We start from the raw sequence: 16,974 nt of genomic DNA, 5'->3' as shown, positions 1-16,974 counted from the left end.
AGTAACTTCTTTGTACAGCTGGTTGGTCTGGTCTCTCGTGTATTACTCAGTTCCCGATTGGGTCTTGGAAGGTGGCCATTTATCTGAAACAGAGAAGACAGCGTAGCAGAGTGAAAAGAGCTTTGTTTCTTACCCCCTTAAATAGTAAGCAAATAAAATGAAAATACCAGCATCGGCTGGGGTGACATCCTGACGTGTTGCTGGTGGCAATGTGAAGGGTTGACGCTTTTGGAATGCAATGTGGTCATCTGTATTAAGAACCCTAGTTCATCCCAGCTCTAGGACATTCTCCAGAGAAAAAGCACCTAGAAGAGGGGAGAGGTATTTGCATGAATGTGCTCCCGAGAACATTATGTAACACAGGAAAACTGGAAACAGTCTACAGGGTCAACAGAGGGGGATGGTTCAGAAACTGGTAGGAGATTCCCCCAAAAACAGCTCTTAGAAAAAATGGAATTATGAAGACTGTGGGGCAACATGGTATTAAGGAAAAAGTGAACGTGCCCTGTCATTACCCCCATATAAAATATATGCACAAGACAGATTTGGAAGATGATAGAGAAAAAGATTCATGGCTATTATTGGGATGGTGGCATTATAGGTACTATTTTCTCCTTTTATTAAAAAAAAAATAAGGGCAATAGTACAGATTTTGGCTTCAGATCTAAGATTAATTCTGGTATTGCTCATCTCATGTATCTTTTAGCAACTCTTGAAACTTCCCTGGGACTCACATTTCCTCATCAGTAAAAAGAACAGTTTCTAAGCATCCTGGATCTGAACATGATTCCTGCTACTGATACCTCCTCATGGAGAATCTTCCAGACTTGCCTCTCTCAGTAAGACAGACTCGCGGACAGTCAGGGGCATCATTGGGCACCGACAATTGAGGGCCTTTAAGCATTCCTGGTGGTTAAGCGGTGCTCGTACGATTTGTTCTCAGCATTCTTGGTTTGATGGAACCTTCCCCGTGGGCACTACACAGCCCAGGCACATCCCTTCTGAGTGAACTGGGAGCAAACTACCAAGTCCTATCCCAGAGGCTGATTTTGAAGTACACCCTTCCTGGGGAAATGGCTTTCTTCTCTCCCTCCCCAAGCCCCCTGGTCGACTCCGATGGGCCCTTCTTGGGAAGGCGGAGCCCATGCTGCCTACAGATGGGCTCTCAGACTCCCAGTCTTGCCACGTCTGCTCTTGCTAAGTCAGGGAGAGGATTGCTGCCCAGGGTGTGGTTTGTCACTCTGAAAGGATTTACACGTTATAAATGACCCTTCATCGCCCGGCACACACAGATTTCATTAGCCTGGCCTTTGATCTTGTGTGCCATGTGCTCGCTAGGCCATGTGCGGGCTATGCCAAGCCTCAAAGAAAAGGGTTTTACGAGGTGCGGACATTTTGACAAGCTTTTTATCTGACATCCCAAATTGACTGTCACCGGTTCACATTGGCCATTTCCTCCTCTGTCCACTCGGTTAAGGTCATTAGCAGTGCATGTAAGTGAACCTGCAGGTGTTTTTGATGATAGAAAACAGCCTAGGTTGGAAGAGTTGAGGTGAGTGGTATTCATAGAAACACCAAGAAGGTGGAGGTTTGTAAAGGCTGTAAAGCAGGGGGGTTTGGACTCCAGCTCTGTGAGTTTTTGTCTGCTTGACTGCAGGCACGTCTCACAGCCACAGTTTGTCTGTGACGCCAGCGTGGGAGCCGTGTCTGCCTCCCTAGTGTAAGCATCCAGTGGTGTAAGGCCTGTGCTAGCACTTTGTGAATCACTGACAAGCTGTACCCATGTGAGGTTGATATTCTTGCCATCAAATAAATGCAAACAGTGGTATGAAGTTATAACATGGGTCCGTTGTCCCACGCCCATTGAACAATACTTCTGGAGGGGTGGATATATTTCTCTAATGTGGGGAGCTCTGGTTATGGCGGTGTTAAGTTGTGAAAATGGAAGAAAGCTCAGGATGTCTTTCCAGGATCGTCTTTAGAATCAGAAATAATGCTCGGTTTGGAAGTTGAGCCTTCTCTGCCCTGCTCTCCACTTCTTTCCTGCTGTCAGATTCCAGCTCTAGCTCCCGGACTCCCAGAGTCATCTTCCAGCAGCCTGGAAGGAATGGCAATCTCATTCCTGCGGGTGCAGGACACAGGAAGGGAAATGGGTGGGCAGGAGGTGTGGACTGCAGGTGGGAAGCTCCTGGTGCCCACCCCCAGCTTCTCGATGGGCAGCTCCCTTCACGTGGCAGAAGCTGGCCATGATAGGTACTGCAGGGGGCTCCCCTGCTTCCAGCTGCAGATCCCAGAATTTGCCCAGTCCCCAGATCCGTCACCTGTCAGATATTGAGCCCGAGAGGCACTGCGGAAGACTTCAGGAAGCTGAGGAAGGAGGAGGAAAAAGAGGACATGGCGGGGGCAAGGAGAGCCGAAAAGAGGCTAGAGCGAGAAATAAGGGGCCCTGTGCGGGCCAGCTGGAAAAGGGCCTGCGGTTCTGCTGTTCAGATCCCTGGCTCAGGACCTTTTGAATAAATGTCAGACATGTGAGTGGAATTTAATGAAGTCGGACAGAGCTCCTGGGGACGCCAGCATTGAAAATATTGGGGCGAAAGAGGGGTGAAGGGACAGTTATTCAGAGAAGCAGAGGCTGACATGCGGAGGGCTGTCCGGAAGCCAGGGCGGGCATGGGCAGCAGGGTGCAGTGGGCAGTCCCACCAAGGCCGCGGAGGGCGGGCAGTGGTCCCCAGGGGATGGGAGGAATTGAGAGCTCGTTCGGGGGTGCCGGTGCCGTACAGCCAAGGGTGCAGTGGTCCGAGAGTGAATGGGAGGTGACAAAGTGGGGCTTAACAGCATTCAACTCTTTGCAGAGCTTGGTGGGAAGGGCAGGGTAGGGGTAGCCTGAGGATCGAGCAAAATCTCTTCCTCCATGCACTCCTGAATGTCTTTTTTTTTTTTTCCCCCAAACTAGATTTTCAGCATGTTAAGGGTATGGTTTGTATCTTCTCCCTCTTTGTTTTCTTCTGAAGCTGGCTGATCTTCAGGTCACGTAAGAGTTTATTTGCTTGTTTTATAAATACATTTTACTGGATCTTGCTTCAGCCTTATTCAGCCTTATTCCCTCCAGATTCTGGCTTAATGATTCTAGCAGTGATCAGTGGATGCCGAACAATTACTCCTGGCTCAGCTTGCTTTGTATGACTGCATTGGTTTAGCTTTAGAAGCAAGATTACATTAAAAAAAGTTTGGCAAAGAGAGAAATAGGGGATTACCCAGGTGCCTCCAAGGTCAAGCAGTTAGGAGCATGAGTTAATATCCCTGGACTTGTTAGGCTAATTACACAGTTTTCTGTTTATTGAATTAATTGAGCGACATGCTGTAGTTGTAACATACAAAGGGATAAGGCTCCATTTCACTTCTCAGTGATCCACCCCTCCCCACTCTTTTAAGAGTAGAGGCTCTGGAGTCAGACTTCCTGGGCTCACGTTCCGTGTCTGCCAGTCAGCAGTTGTACGGCTATGGCCACGTTATCGACCACCTTCCAGAGGTCTCCCAAGGGCCGTGCTTGGCCGAGGCGCAGGGGTATGAACGTTGCAGATCTTCTGTACGCATTTCTGCATTTTAAGTAATATGAGCAGGTTACTTAACTCCACTGTCCTCAGCTTCTCCAACTGAAAACAGGGGCCCACACTGGCTCCAGCGTTACGGGGCCGATGTAAGGAGTAAACGAGAAAATCCGCGGGAGATGCATGAAATCGCACCAGACATAGGAAGTGTTCAATAGGGATTATTTTTACCGTTCCTCCCATTTTGAAGTGTGTGGATTACACGTATGTTAAAGGTAATCAGTGTGGGGGGGTCCCCTTGCCAGCATTTGAGAAGGCTGGGATTTAACAGCCAGCCTCAGTGAATCCATATGGCAGGCGGACAGGAAAGCTGTGTGCTCCAAGAGCTGTCCCAGGGAGTGCTACGGATCCATGGTCGCAGTGTTCAATCACAGAGCCCCATCCATGGCTGGGCCTCTTGAAGGAACAGGTTCCTCAGTGCTTCGGTCCTAGAGTTGGCCAAGAGGCATGTGTGACGTTTGGTCTCTCTGCTTATTAAGCACCTTCCGGATGCCAGTCCTCCTGCTTGATGCTTTGGGGGACACATGGAGAGGATGCGCTCGTACTGGAATAGCGCTTTGTTGTTAACTAATACCACCTTATGGAGCGCTCACAAGTGCTGTGAGATGTGCAACTCTCACCGGTTTGTAGATGAGCAAACCAGGCACAAACATTCCAGGTGGTTCCAGCTCTTCGGGAAACGCTTCTTGGCATTGCTGGAGAAGCGGTGTATTTGAGCAAGGCAAGTCGGCAGCGCAGTGCGCGTGTGCTTTAGAGGCACCTGAAGTTCTTCCCGGAGGGGTCTATGTGTGGTAGTTCTCCTTACAAAGGCATGTGACTGTCTTGCTCCTGGTGTTTATTGAGCACGGCTCTGTAGCAGACATCCTTCTAGGGGGTTCCCATGCCAATTCGTTTACACCTCCCTGGAACCCTGTGGCTTAGGTACAGGTGTTAGCTCCATTGCTTCCACCGCCTCTCCTCTGGGTACCCCTTATGTTCCCAAGGACAGGTGCTTTCTCTTCCCTTTCTGCTTTTGTCCAGAACAAAACCATGATATTCTAACTGGCAGGCCCGGGGCTCTCAAAGGCTCTTATCTCTCCACTAACAAAAGCCACTCTCTGCTGAATAGGTCACCCAGCATTTTGCTGAGTAGGATGCCCCATCAATGAGCCAGCGGTGGTTTGTGCTGCCGCCTCCCTGATGCTTTTAATTCAAGCCTGCTGATTCCATCTAGGACAAGAACAGGAGAGACACGCACAGACGGCTAAGTGCAGGGACTAGAGAATGAAGCAGCGACGGTTCTGGAATGGGAGGCAGGAGATGGGCAATTCTGATAGAGTTAATGCCATGGGGAGGGTGGGGTGGTGTGTGTACTAAATGGAGTTTCTAGAATTGCTGCCCTCCATGCAACCGTGTGTGAGGCTTCAGAGAGGCTGGGGCCAGAGGGGGGACTCAGCAGGGCTGTCCCCCTCTTTCTCCTGCTCCGCCTGCTTTTCCCCAGCAGACTTTTGGGATGGGGTTCCAGCTCAGCCACTTCAATTCCTGAACAGGCACTGTGGTGATGACCTTTCTGGCACCTCTGTGTTCTCAGGAATGCTGGGCCCCTTGAGAGCTGATCACAGACACCAACTGCTGGCCTTTTAAAAGTGTGGCGCCTTGGATTGTGTCATGTGGACATCCTAGTTGTGATGTCGTGTTAAGGTGAAGCAAGATGTTACCACTGGGGGACACTGGGTGGAGGGTCTGAGGATCTCTTACAACTTCATGTGAACCTACAGTTACCTCAAAGTAAAAAGTTAAAAACACAGGGTCTTTAAATTTTGCAAACTCCAGAGGAGTTCTGTATTTGAATTTTCAAGGAGCAGTTTATTTATTTTGTGTCCAGTATCTTGCTAATGTCCTGTAAATATACAAATACGGTACTAAAAGCACTCAGGTCAATAAACAGGAATGGAGGGCTGACCTGCTCCCATGTGGATGAACCTTGAGAACATGATGCCGGGTGAAAGAAGCCAGACACAGAAGACCGCATACTGTATGACTCCATTTACATGAATATCCAGACGGGGCAAATCTGTTGAGACAGAGAGCAAATTAGTGGTTGCCTGGGGCTGGGAGCAACAGGCTTAGGAGGGAATGGGGACGGACTGCAGATGGGTAGGGGGTTTCTTTTTTGGGCGATGTTCCACGATTACATTTGGTCGCACAACTGTCTGACTAGCCTAAAATCCGTTGAATCATACAGTTTAAATGGGCGAATTGTGTAGCATGTAAATTACATTTCAATAACGCTGTTAAAAAAATTTGGGTCTTTTGACAGTTTTAAGAGAAGTAATAATAGTCTTTTGGAAGTAGCTGGTGTCTTCTAGATGCAGGCACTTCCAGACCCTGGTTGTGACTCTGATTCAGGCCACTGTCCCCGGGGCATGTTCTTGGCTCCCTCCTAGAGCCGATTCACGGGCCCACCACTGAAACCACAGCATGTTTCTGAGTGTTCATCCCAGGGGAACGAAAACTCAGTGTGTGCCGGACATTTTGCCTGGTGCTTTCATTCACGCTTTCTTAAACCTCCGGGCAGCCCTCACAGTGGGTAGTTCAGGCCCATGTTTTATGCCTGAGGAGTGGAGTTCCCAAAGAGTGTACGCAGCAGGGCAGAGCCACGGCAAGACCCAGCTTGCTGACCCCAGGGCCATTCTCTTCCCTGTCTGGTGGAAGGCTGGGTTGATGAGCTTTCTCTCACCTCTTACATGAGGGGAAAAAGTCAGCTGCCAGGCAGGAGCCAGACTCTTGCAGGGACAGATAGCTTAGGAAAATCACCAGAGGAAAGGCCTGTGAGTTCTGGGCAAATCCTTTGCAGGCTTGTGTCTTCAGTGAGGAATCTCTGCTCCCTCCGGAAGCAAGGATGACATTCTGCCCTGTTCCCTGGAGCAGCTTTTCCCCGGAGAGAGCTCCTATGGAAAGAGAACTGTGGGAAAACATGAGGAGGCTTTTCGTGGCCACGTTTCTTGAGTGTCATTAGCTCTTAGCTGAAACATGTGGATTTCCCTGGAGTCCTCAGCTTTGTCTTGACTTTGCAAGAGTTTGTCACTGTAGGAGCTGTTTTTGGAAATGGAAGGTAGCCATCATATTACAGCCACAGGGAACCTGATATTTTTTTGTAATTGATAATGCTGGTGGGTCATACAACGGGACCCTCATGGTAAAATGGGCAGGAGTGAATTCACGTGGTAGGAGAAGTAAATGGGAAAAGATTTGCACCCAGTTAGTGATGTTCAGCGTGGTCCAAGGCAGACATCTCCGCTCCAAGAGAGATTATTAAAAATGCAAGTTCTCAGGTGCCAGCCCACACCTACAGAATCTGAAACCCTGGGGTTGATGTCCAGGAACCTGTGTTTTCATAAGCTTTCAAGAGAATTCTTTTTTTTTTTTTTTTTAAAGATTTTCTTTATTTATGTGACAGAGAGACAGCCAGCGAGAGAGGGAACACAGCAGGGGAGAGGGAGAGGAAGAAGCAGGCTCCCAGACAAGGAACCCGATGTGGGACTCGATCCCAGAACGCCAGGATTACGCCGTGGGCCGAAGGCAGACGCTTAACGACTGCGCTACCCAGGCGTCCCCTCTCAAAAGAATTCTTAAACACACTCAAGTTTGAGTAGCTTAGCACCAGACGACCTTACCTATACTTGAGGCTGAGCAGGAAAATCTGGTTGCGTTCTGGGAGAGCACCTCGTCTGTGCTTGACTGGATCTTGCCGGGAGGAATGCGAGTTGGAAGGGAGCATTCATTCATTTATTGAAAATGTTTATCGAGCACTTCCTCTATCCAGGCACTTAATCCCTGTGCTGAGGGAGTTTACATCCTAGTGGGGGAGTCAGATAGCAAATGTGGGGAACAGGGGACAGAAGTTAGATGGGAATGCGACCCTGAGATAGTCACGAGGAGGTGAGGATGCCCAAGTAAAGAGCCAGGGGAATGGGTTTCCAGAAAGAGAGAACTGCTGGTACAAAGGCTTGGAGGTGGGGAGGAGACAGGCAGGTCAAGGAATGAAAACAGCTGGGGGCTGATGGTGATGAGCGGGGCTGGGGCAGAGAGTACGATGGTGAGAAGAGGACCCGATCCACAGGACAAAGGGAGGGGATTTGAATTTGACTCTCAGGGTGGTGGACAGCTACTGAAGGAGTCATCAGTGGAGTGACGGGATCTGGGGAAAGATTTAAGAAGATCCATCTGGCTGCTTATGCTGGCTGGCTTGGTGGGATGGGAGATGAAGCCAGGGTCATGACTAGGGAGATTCTGTCCAAACTGTGGTTGCCACAAAGTCAGTATTTCTCCTCCTCCTCCCCCTCCTCTTCCTCTCCCCCTTCTCCACTCCCCTTTTCTTCTTCCGGTGTGGGGGGACACAATTTAAGAAAATTGGAATTGTTTTGTCAGGGTTTCTCTGTTAGCATTTTACAGACGGAACCGACTTGCATTACAACTGCATGTCCTCGTTGCTTTCATTAGATAATACTATATGTGTTACAGTACCAGCGCTGGACCTGTTTAATTACATATACTGTTACTTATCAAAAAAAAGTACATTTCATCAAAAGAAAATGCAGCTTAGATGTCCATGTTTTTGAGACCTATAAAACTAAGCTCCGTTGATTACCGTTCAGGAGCATCTGCAAGATTTGATCCATTTCGGAAATTCGAGCTCACTAGCATTGCCTGGACTGGCATTTTCTTGGCTGAGAACTGCTTACCTGGGTGTAGACAATCTAATATTTTATTTAGAAGAATGATTCATTGCTTTAGGTGTCTGGAGTCCTGGGTTTTATCTTCTTTGTTGCGTAAGTTTGGTTTGACCTTGGACAAGTCTTTTCACTTCCTATTTTAGTGTCGCTGTGCAGAAGATGGGGAGTCATTGTTCTGGTAAACCTTTCATCATCAGGGTCACTGGGTGAGAGCTCTCTGAGACTAGAGATACACTACCTCTGCAAAGGCCCTGTGGCAGAAGGGAGCAGGAACTGAAAGGTAGCCCAGGTGGTTGGAGAGCAGCGTGCAAGGTGGGAGATAACCCAGAGTGATGTTGCGGAGGTAGGCAACGGCCAAGCTGGGCAGAATCTTGTGGACCTTGTTGGGGACCCGATTCCTTATCTTAAGAGCAAGGGTAGACTGTTGGAGGATTTAAATAGGCGAATGACAAAAGATCGATGAATATGCTGTTTCACTCAGTCATCTTAAGAAATGTGTGTGGCAGTTCATATCCCCGTTTTGAACCACTCCAGAAACTTAGGGTGGTGGAGATTAAGCCGCTTACCCAAGAGCACGTTGCTGGTAGGTGGTGGAGCCAGGAGACTAACTCAGGTCAGCCGGAGTCCGAAGTCCCCTGTCCTCCATCTCAGCCTAACTCAATAACAATATAACAATAACCACCGTTTTAAAAGACACTTTGAGCTCTTAAGATGAAAGATCTCCCTTAAATTACAAAGTGGCATTATGCAGCAGAAATATGAGCAGTGCAGAGAGACTGGATATGCCGGGAACCTTTAAAAGCCCCAGTCTGCATGGCTGTGGTCCAGCATCTTCAGGTTCCTTGCCGTCTGGTGGGGGGCATCTCACTGGCAGCTATCAACACCCAGAAAGGGTTGGCAGCTCTGGCTGGCCATTTGACACTGCCATTGTCCATAAGGACTCGTTTTCCGTGAAATGTGCCCGAGATACGTGCTTTCAGGGCCTTTGAGCTGGGCGATCAGATCCGGGCATTGCGTGCGTGGTTTCGCTGGAGTCATCACGCCATGCCAAGTTTCTGCTTTCTCCCTCTTGGGAAGTCGGCTGGTTTCAGTGGATTCTTAGAAGCTGGTTATAGAGATCGCCATCTCGATTTTGAACCCAAGGAGCCTTGTTCAAGGTTGAAATGGGAAAACAGCTGCTTACCCATGGCCCTTGAGACTTCTGTTGATGACGACCAATGTCTCTTCTTTTCCAGTTGACCATGTCGTGCCCGAGCCCGGGACAAGCCTGCTGGCAGCCTTTGACCAGTGGAGGGAATGGGCTGACAGCAAGTCCTGCTGTGACTACTCTCTGCACGTGGACATCACTGAGTGGCATAAGGGCATCCAGGAGGAGATGGAGGCCCTGGTGAAGGACCACGGTAGGTTGTGCTGACCAACAGCTCTGGGGATATTTCCAGTTCAGCGCAGGAGCTGACAGCTCTGTGAAGGAAAGCTCTGTGAATCACGCTTGCAGACCCCTTCCGTGCCTCACCTCCATGCCTGCCGGGAGAGGGGGTTGAGCTGCAGCTGGTGCCGTTGGAGGTGACCAAACCCAGTGCAGCAACAGAAGCTCTCATGGACATGAGAACCTGAGCCTCACCATGGGGACCGGTTCTTATGTAACAACTGCTCACAGCTTACTGGTTTGAGGGAACTGCACCCAGCCGGGTTGCAGAGTTTAGGCCAACCCAAGAATGCCTATCCCAGTGAGGATTCTGGGCAATCATGGAGGGGGCGGGTGCCCAGGATCTGAGTGGGCGACTCAGGCCAGCTCTTTGTATAAACCTATTAGAACCAGGATAGATTTGAGGGTGAGGAGGCTCTGGGACAACCTGAAGAATCTTTCCTTCTTTCTTCTTCTTAAGATTATTTGAGAGAGAGTGGGGGGAGGGGCAGAGGGAGAGAGTGAATCTCAAGCAGACTCCCTGCTGAGCACAGAGCCGGAAGCGGGGCTTGATCTCACGAACCTTAGATCATGACCTAAGCCAAAACCAAGAGTCAGACACTTAATCAACTGAGCCCCCAGTTGCCTGGGTCTTTTTTATCCCATAGGACTGTTGTAGGGAGTAAGATTCCAGAGGTGGGGCTCTGGAAGATTCCTGGGGAGACTGGAGGAATCTGGACTACCTCAAGGTGCCTCTGGGACCCTTTTGTCCACAGGAACCTTGGGAGTTGAGGTGGTATCACCAAGTCCCATCATCTTCTGGGGTCCTCTTGAGCTTGGCTATAGACTAGACTCCTGGGGTGATGTGTTGACCTCACTGGATCTTAACTGTCAGGGAAGCACCTATTACTTTCATGTTCCAAGACTTCTAAGCTCAGAAGTACCATGAGCTGTGAGTAAAATAGCAGGAGGAAAATCTCTAGGCATGGATATGGTAGATATCCATATGGCAGAAAGCACCCAGAATGAAAGTCTGGAGTCTTGGATCTATTCGTCTGCTCTTACACATACCGGCTATATGACCTTGGGGAATTACTTAAATTTTATGAGTCCCAATTAAAAAAAAAATATCTCTTACATGAGGGTATTGGACTAGATAGCCTAAGATTCTTTCAGGTACGAAGGTCCTACCTAAAAGAAAATAGGTAACCCTTGACCTTTCTTACTTTTGAGAATACTGAGGCTCAAGAGGGTTTAACTTTCCATACTGAAAATGAATCGACTTCAAATCAGCCAGGAGGGTTACCATAGCAGCTGTTGCCTGGCAGGAGAGAAAGGCTGGGATGTCCCGAGCCACTGAACCCCGGGCAGCATCCAGCACCCCCAGGTGGCTTGAATTAAGCTCCAGGACTAGAAGGTTGTCAGTACAGTTGTTTACCATTGTGATGAATGTGGGGCAGGGATATTTGGTCTGGTGCCTCGGGTGACAAGGACTCTGAAATGCCAGGGTGAGAACTGCGACATCGGCTTGTTGGACCCTTTCTTACTTAAAAAGATTTCGTAAAAATCAGCTTGGAGTGCAGTGTGTTTACCGAAGAAAAGACATTTATTATAGATCTTCATCTACCAAATCTTCTAATTCGTGTTCTTCTTAAAGTCACAACAGTCGAGGGCAATTTTTGTTTTTATTTTTTAATTTTTAAAATTGTGGTAAAATACAGCATAAAATAAAATTTATCATCCTAGTCATTTTTAAGTGTACAATTCAGTGACATCGAGTACATCCACATTGTTGTGCAGTCGTCACACCATCCATCCCCAGAACTTTTCATCTTTCCAAACTGAAACGCCATATCCATTAAACACGAAGCCCCCATCCCCTCCCTCCTCCAGCCCCTGGTAACCCCCATTCTCCTTTCTGTCTCTGTAAGTTTGACGTATTGATGGAATCCTGCATATCTGTCCTTTAGTGACGGGCATATTTCCCTTAGCATAATGTTCTCAGGGTTCATCCACGTGACGGGACTTCCTTCCTGCTTAAGGCTGAATAATATTCTGTTGTGTGCTGTGTGACGTTTCGTGTTTCCATTCGTCTGTCAGTGGTCACTTCTGCCCTTTGCTATTGTGAATAACACTGCTGTGTATTTGGATGTATGTATAATATGGGCAAGCGTCAGGATACTAAAAAGAACTTTTGCACCCTATTCCCAGATTTTTTTTTTTTTTACCAATTCTTTATATTTTACCCCATTTGCTTTATCCTTCTTTCTCTGTCTCTTCGTCTGTCTCTGTCTCCCATCCTTCCTCTCTCTCTCTCTCTCTCTCTGTATACACATATGCATTGTATTATGCCGTTCTTATTTGCTTCAAGATTATTTGGTTTATTTATTAAAGTCACATCTCCACCTCTCTGTTTCGTCTGTCTGCTAGGGGTGAATTCCTTCCTCGTGTACATGGCTTTCAAGGATCGCTTCCAGCTAACTGATTCCCAGGTAAGAAAAGTTGGCTTTTCTGCACAAGCTCACTGGCATTTGGCACATTGGGGCCAATGCTGTTGTCTTGGAGGCTGCCTCCTGTGTCTATGTCCCTTCGCTTCGTGGGAAATGGCTAGTGGATGAGGCCCCTGGCGTAACTTTACCTTTAGGGAGGGAATGACCCCAGTGCCGTGGCCCCCCCGAGCGGTGTTCCACCAGGCTCTCAAGTCAGCCTCAGAGTTGCCCCTGTGGGACAGCATGGCCCAGAGGTGTCCTCATAGCCAGCTCAGCAAACCTGCTGCAGGCCCAGGTGTCCTGCATGAGCCTCCCCTACTCCACATCCTTTAGGTTATGCTGCCTCTTGATTCCTGAGTGGTCCTGCTCTGCCACAGGTGGCCAGAAGCCTTGACCTTGGGGCATGTCAAGAGAGTTGGCTTTAGTAGTAACAGCCTCGGGTGCTGTTCCTGACCCTGTGGCCGGCAGGGGAGTGGCTGTACTCGTGAACGGGGAGATGGACATCCCTGTCTCTGCTCTCCCCCCTCAGATCTATGAAGTCCTGAGTGTGATCCGGGATATCGGTGCGATCGCCCAAGTCCATGCAGAAAACGGTGACATCATTGCAGAGGTACGGCGCTTTCCTCTTCGTGGTGTCTTCATGACCTGCAGGGCGAGAGGCGCGTTCGGGAAAGGGAAGCCGCTCTGTAGCTCAGCTGCAAGGAGGGAAAGCAGGGTGACTCGGTGCTACCGGCCTGGGGCACGGGGCTGGCAGTCTCCCTGGCAGCGTGGATGTTGGTGACGCGCGCCTCCCTGTGCTCTGTGGGACAAGCAGCCTGTTCCCTTTCCACAGAGGAGTCATTTCCCTCGGTGCTGGCGGGCAGCTGCCTCTGGGGTGGGCGGGGCGGGCGGGGTGGGCGACCACACACAGGCATTTGAGACTGTGGCCCAGGGCTGGGCACACGTGGGCTTCTAGCATCCCAGGAGAAGAGCTGAACACACTTGGGAGCTCAGGCAGAACTGGGGAACAGGGTAGTGAACCCTTCTATTCCTGAGGTCCTGGAATGAGGGCTGCGCGGTCAGCAAGGCCATTTTTACATCTTGCCTGAGTGACCTTTGGGTAAAAGATCTCCAGGCATCAGAGCCATTTGCAGCCCAGCTCCCCTTGATGGCCTGGCTTTCTTTACCCTTTGCAGGAACAGCAGAGGATCCTGGATCTGGGCATCACAGGCCCCGAGGGACACGTGCTGAGCCGGCCTGAGGAGGTGAACATCTGTTGAGTGGGACGCGTGACTCGGTGTCCCTTGGGTGCTGCCACAGCCACTAGAGCCCACCTCCTGCCTGTCGAGACTGGGGCTTTTCAGGATCTGAATTTGGGCCCTCTGAGAAGTCACAGGTTACACGCGTGGGTGTCTGCGTAAGCCAAGTGAAGTCCTCACCTGAGCTGTGGAGTCCAGCCGTGTGGGTTGTTTAGCCTGGAGGCTCTCCTTTGTGCCTCTGATTCTCCAAGCCCTTTCTTGGATAGAGTCAAACAGCTTTTTGTTAGCATCCTGCAGCGTGCGTTTCGCCATTCATAGCGTGGGGCCTCCAAAATCTCACCATCACCAAGACATGGTCATAGGGATCTAAAAGCTCTTCTAAATTGCTAAAAAACATGAGGGGAATTGTAAGTTTTTCCATGGGAAGTCTGCGCGGGGAACTAGCAGAGAGTGGCAGACAATCTTACAGACCCTGGGGGGATCAGTGAGAGCAGGGGCACAGGCTGAGTCACTGTCTTGTTTGATGAGGCTTGTAAGACAGAAGGGAGGTACTCACATCTTCTATGCTGGGGAATCTCTTTTTGTAAACTTCGAATGTGTGACCTTTTCGGAAATTGGCTCCTTGATGAAAAGCTCAGGGTCAGACGTTTGAGAGCCTGGAGGCTCTGAGCAAAGAGAATGCTGCGGGGTCTCATGGAAATGAACAGACTTTTCCTTACGGGAAAGAAGTGACAGGCAGAGAAGGGCAGATAAAGGCCTCAAGGAACTGGATGTTGACTTAACAGTAGGATTTTTCTTTGTGGGAACAGGTGGAGGGAGATGCTTGATAAGCGGAGTGTGAATGGGACCAGTGCCCCCAAAGCACAGAACTTGAGAACGGGGAGGTGCCCTCCAGCTCTGGAAAGTGTGCATTTTAGGAGCCGTGGTGCAGGGGGGCACCTGCTCCCCCTAAGGAGAAAACAGATTCACAAGGGTTTGAGACCAAGGGTGCCATCAACAAGTTTGTCCGGGCTGGGGTAGGAGGTCGGGGTATCCACAGCCTTTTTCCTCTGACTTTGGGGGAAAAGTGAGGCTGGGAAAGGAGAAAGAATGTCAGAAAGAGGCTGAAAAAAGAGAAGGGGGAGGCACTTGGAATGTCTCGCACACACTGAGGATTTGCACTTCCTTGCCCTGCCCTTCCTGCTGCACGTGCACACACACACAAACTGACAGGACAGACAGACAGCTGGGCCCTGTGGGAACTGTGACTGGGCTATACCGACAGTTGGGGGACTGGGTGTGAGAGGGTGTGTTGTGTACAGACACTGTGTGTGTATAGACAGTGTCGTGTATTCTGATTCTCTTGTGTGTACCAACACTGCTGTGTGTTCCTAGACAAGTGGCTTTCCTCTCTGGATCTTGGGGTGCCCGATCTTAAAAATCAGCAAGGCTAGATGACCCCTCCAAATCCTTGATAACTCTTTATGAGCTGTAATACTATTTTCATTATATATATATATATATATTTTAAAGATTTTATTTATTTATTTGACAGAGATAGAGAAAGCCAGCGAGAGAGGGAACACAAGCAGGGGGAGTGGGAGAGGAAGAAGCAGGCTCACAGCAGAGGAGCCTGATGTGGGGCTCGATCCCATAACGCCGGGATCACGCCCCGAGCTGAAGGCAGACGCTTAACTGCTGTGCCACCCAGGCGCCCCTCATTATATTTTAAGTTGGTATTATTTAAATCAGTTCACTGTGCGTAAGGGGCGTGGACAGGTACACACGCAAGGGTAAATGTCGATCCTTCCACGTTTCTGGGTGGAACACAGAGACTTGGGGTTTAAGTGACCTTCTCTTTCCATGAGGTAATCTTGTAGTTAGGCCTGTGTCCTCACTGGGGCATGTACTGGAGCAGGGGAGGGGTCAGCCCTCACCTCACGGCGGATGAGCGAATCCACACAGGGCCCTGGGAAGCCAGTCCTGCAGGGTAGGGCCCCCATAGAACGGGCACTTTCGCTCCATTTGCTTCCTAATTAGTCTGATTTCGCATTCTAGCTCACCCAGGACAGCCCCAGTCCACGCCCATTGCTCCCATGCAGTTATTAATAGTGCCTCTGTTCACTTTGAGAAGTACTGGTGTTGGGCCAATTAATTGGGTAGTCATTGGCGCCCCTGGGAAGCCGGGAGGCTTCTAGAGGAGTCTTTTCCATGCTTCACACTGTGGACTCTTGAAGTGACCGCAGAGATTCAGGCCATCCCTCCTCTGTGCTTCCCTGGGCCAGAGGCACTTCTGTTGTAACTGGAGTCACGGAGAGGGAGGGCCATGGCTCAGCTATTCCAGGAATTAAAAACATTTGGATGTTTAATGAGCTTTTTCAAGAGCCGTTTGGTTTGCCTTTGAATTTTGAGACCTCTCTCTTCACATAGTTGATGCCTGAAAGGGCCAACGTGAAAGAAGTTGTCTTCGTTGATTAAATTAGATTACCGGTTAATGCAATTATAGAACTTCAGCTCTTGGCCAAGCTCCTGTAGAAACTTGGTTAGCTAAGATAATTCAGTTAGGAGCTCAGCTATGTCTTATGAAAAGTAGCAGCTCTGTATGGAACAGCTTCGCTTCAACCATTAAACATACAATAAGGTAATTTATTTGTTCAGTAAACATTTTGGGGTGACTGCTGTGTGTACCAGGCACTACACTGGGAACTCTTGGGGGTGGGGCACAGAAGGTACAAAAAATCTGAGTCCAACCCAGCCCCCTGCCACGAGGAGTTGAAGCCACGGTTTCTGCCAGGATCTGGGGAGATCCATCATTCTACCATTTCACGTGTTCAGCAGTTGCCCATTCTATGGGGTATACCTTGATCTCAGTCGTCTTACCTGGTCAGGTAGTTAGCAGTAATCACTTGGGATTTTTGGAATATTATTTATTGAAGCATCAGGTTTAAAGGATCATATTATTAATTGGAGCAGCTCTCCCATCTCCCGCTGAAGGTTGTACCAGCCTGGGCAGCCAGGACGTGTTTCCCGTACTGAAGACCATTGCTTGACACAAATCTGCCTGCTCCATTCCCAGAGCCCTGTGAGGTTGCTTTGTTCCTTGGGTCCATCTGTGGGTGTCAGATAGAAGCCCAAGCACGAAAATCTCATCACTGGGTGGCTTGACTTAAAACCCTGCAGCTGGAAGGAACGCACTGACCGGGGAGCACTCTGTTTCTGTGCCTGGTGGTTTTCTCATAGGAGCAACCACAGAAATCACCTAGAGCTATTAAGACCCGTGTTCTGGGTCCCAGCCCCAAAGTTACTGACCTGGTGGGTCCGGAAAGGGCCTGAGAATCTGCATTTCTCATCAACTCCAGGCTGATGCTGATGGTGTAGGTTTCCTGGGCACCCTTCCAGCCACTCACGAGGTGTAGGAAGGAATTGTCCCATCATTTCCACCCATCAGTATTGAGTGACACAGGCAAAGGCCCATCCCCTCACCTGCGGGGCCACTCAGGGCAGCACCTTGAGGACACGGTGCCCTCTCGTTCCTCTTGG

General features: G+C 49.6%; 1 protein-coding gene across 1 annotated transcript in view; it reads left to right on the top strand.

Moving 5' to 3' along the window:
• The window catches only part of DPYSL2 (dihydropyrimidinase like 2), a 68,465-nt gene that overhangs the window by 29,817 nt on the left and 21,674 nt on the right, over nucleotides 1-16,974 (top strand). The window contains exons 4-7 of the mRNA XM_045773976.2: nucleotides 9,559-9,723; nucleotides 12,159-12,220; nucleotides 12,747-12,827; nucleotides 13,393-13,461. Coding sequence (XP_045629932.1) covers nucleotides 9,559-9,723; nucleotides 12,159-12,220; nucleotides 12,747-12,827; nucleotides 13,393-13,461 — 377 coding nt within the window. The remainder of the gene's footprint in view (nucleotides 1-9,558; nucleotides 9,724-12,158; nucleotides 12,221-12,746; nucleotides 12,828-13,392; nucleotides 13,462-16,974) is intronic.

Source organism: Ursus americanus, chromosome 13, assembly GCF_024610735.1.
Source record: "Ursus americanus isolate L20-20 chromosome 13, mUrsAme1.1.p, whole genome shotgun sequence".
Classification (NCBI taxonomy): Eukaryota; Metazoa; Chordata; class Mammalia; order Carnivora; family Ursidae; genus Ursus; species Ursus americanus.
The sequence above is the reverse complement of the archived record's forward strand: the minus strand, read 5'-3'. Positions and strand labels throughout refer to the sequence as shown.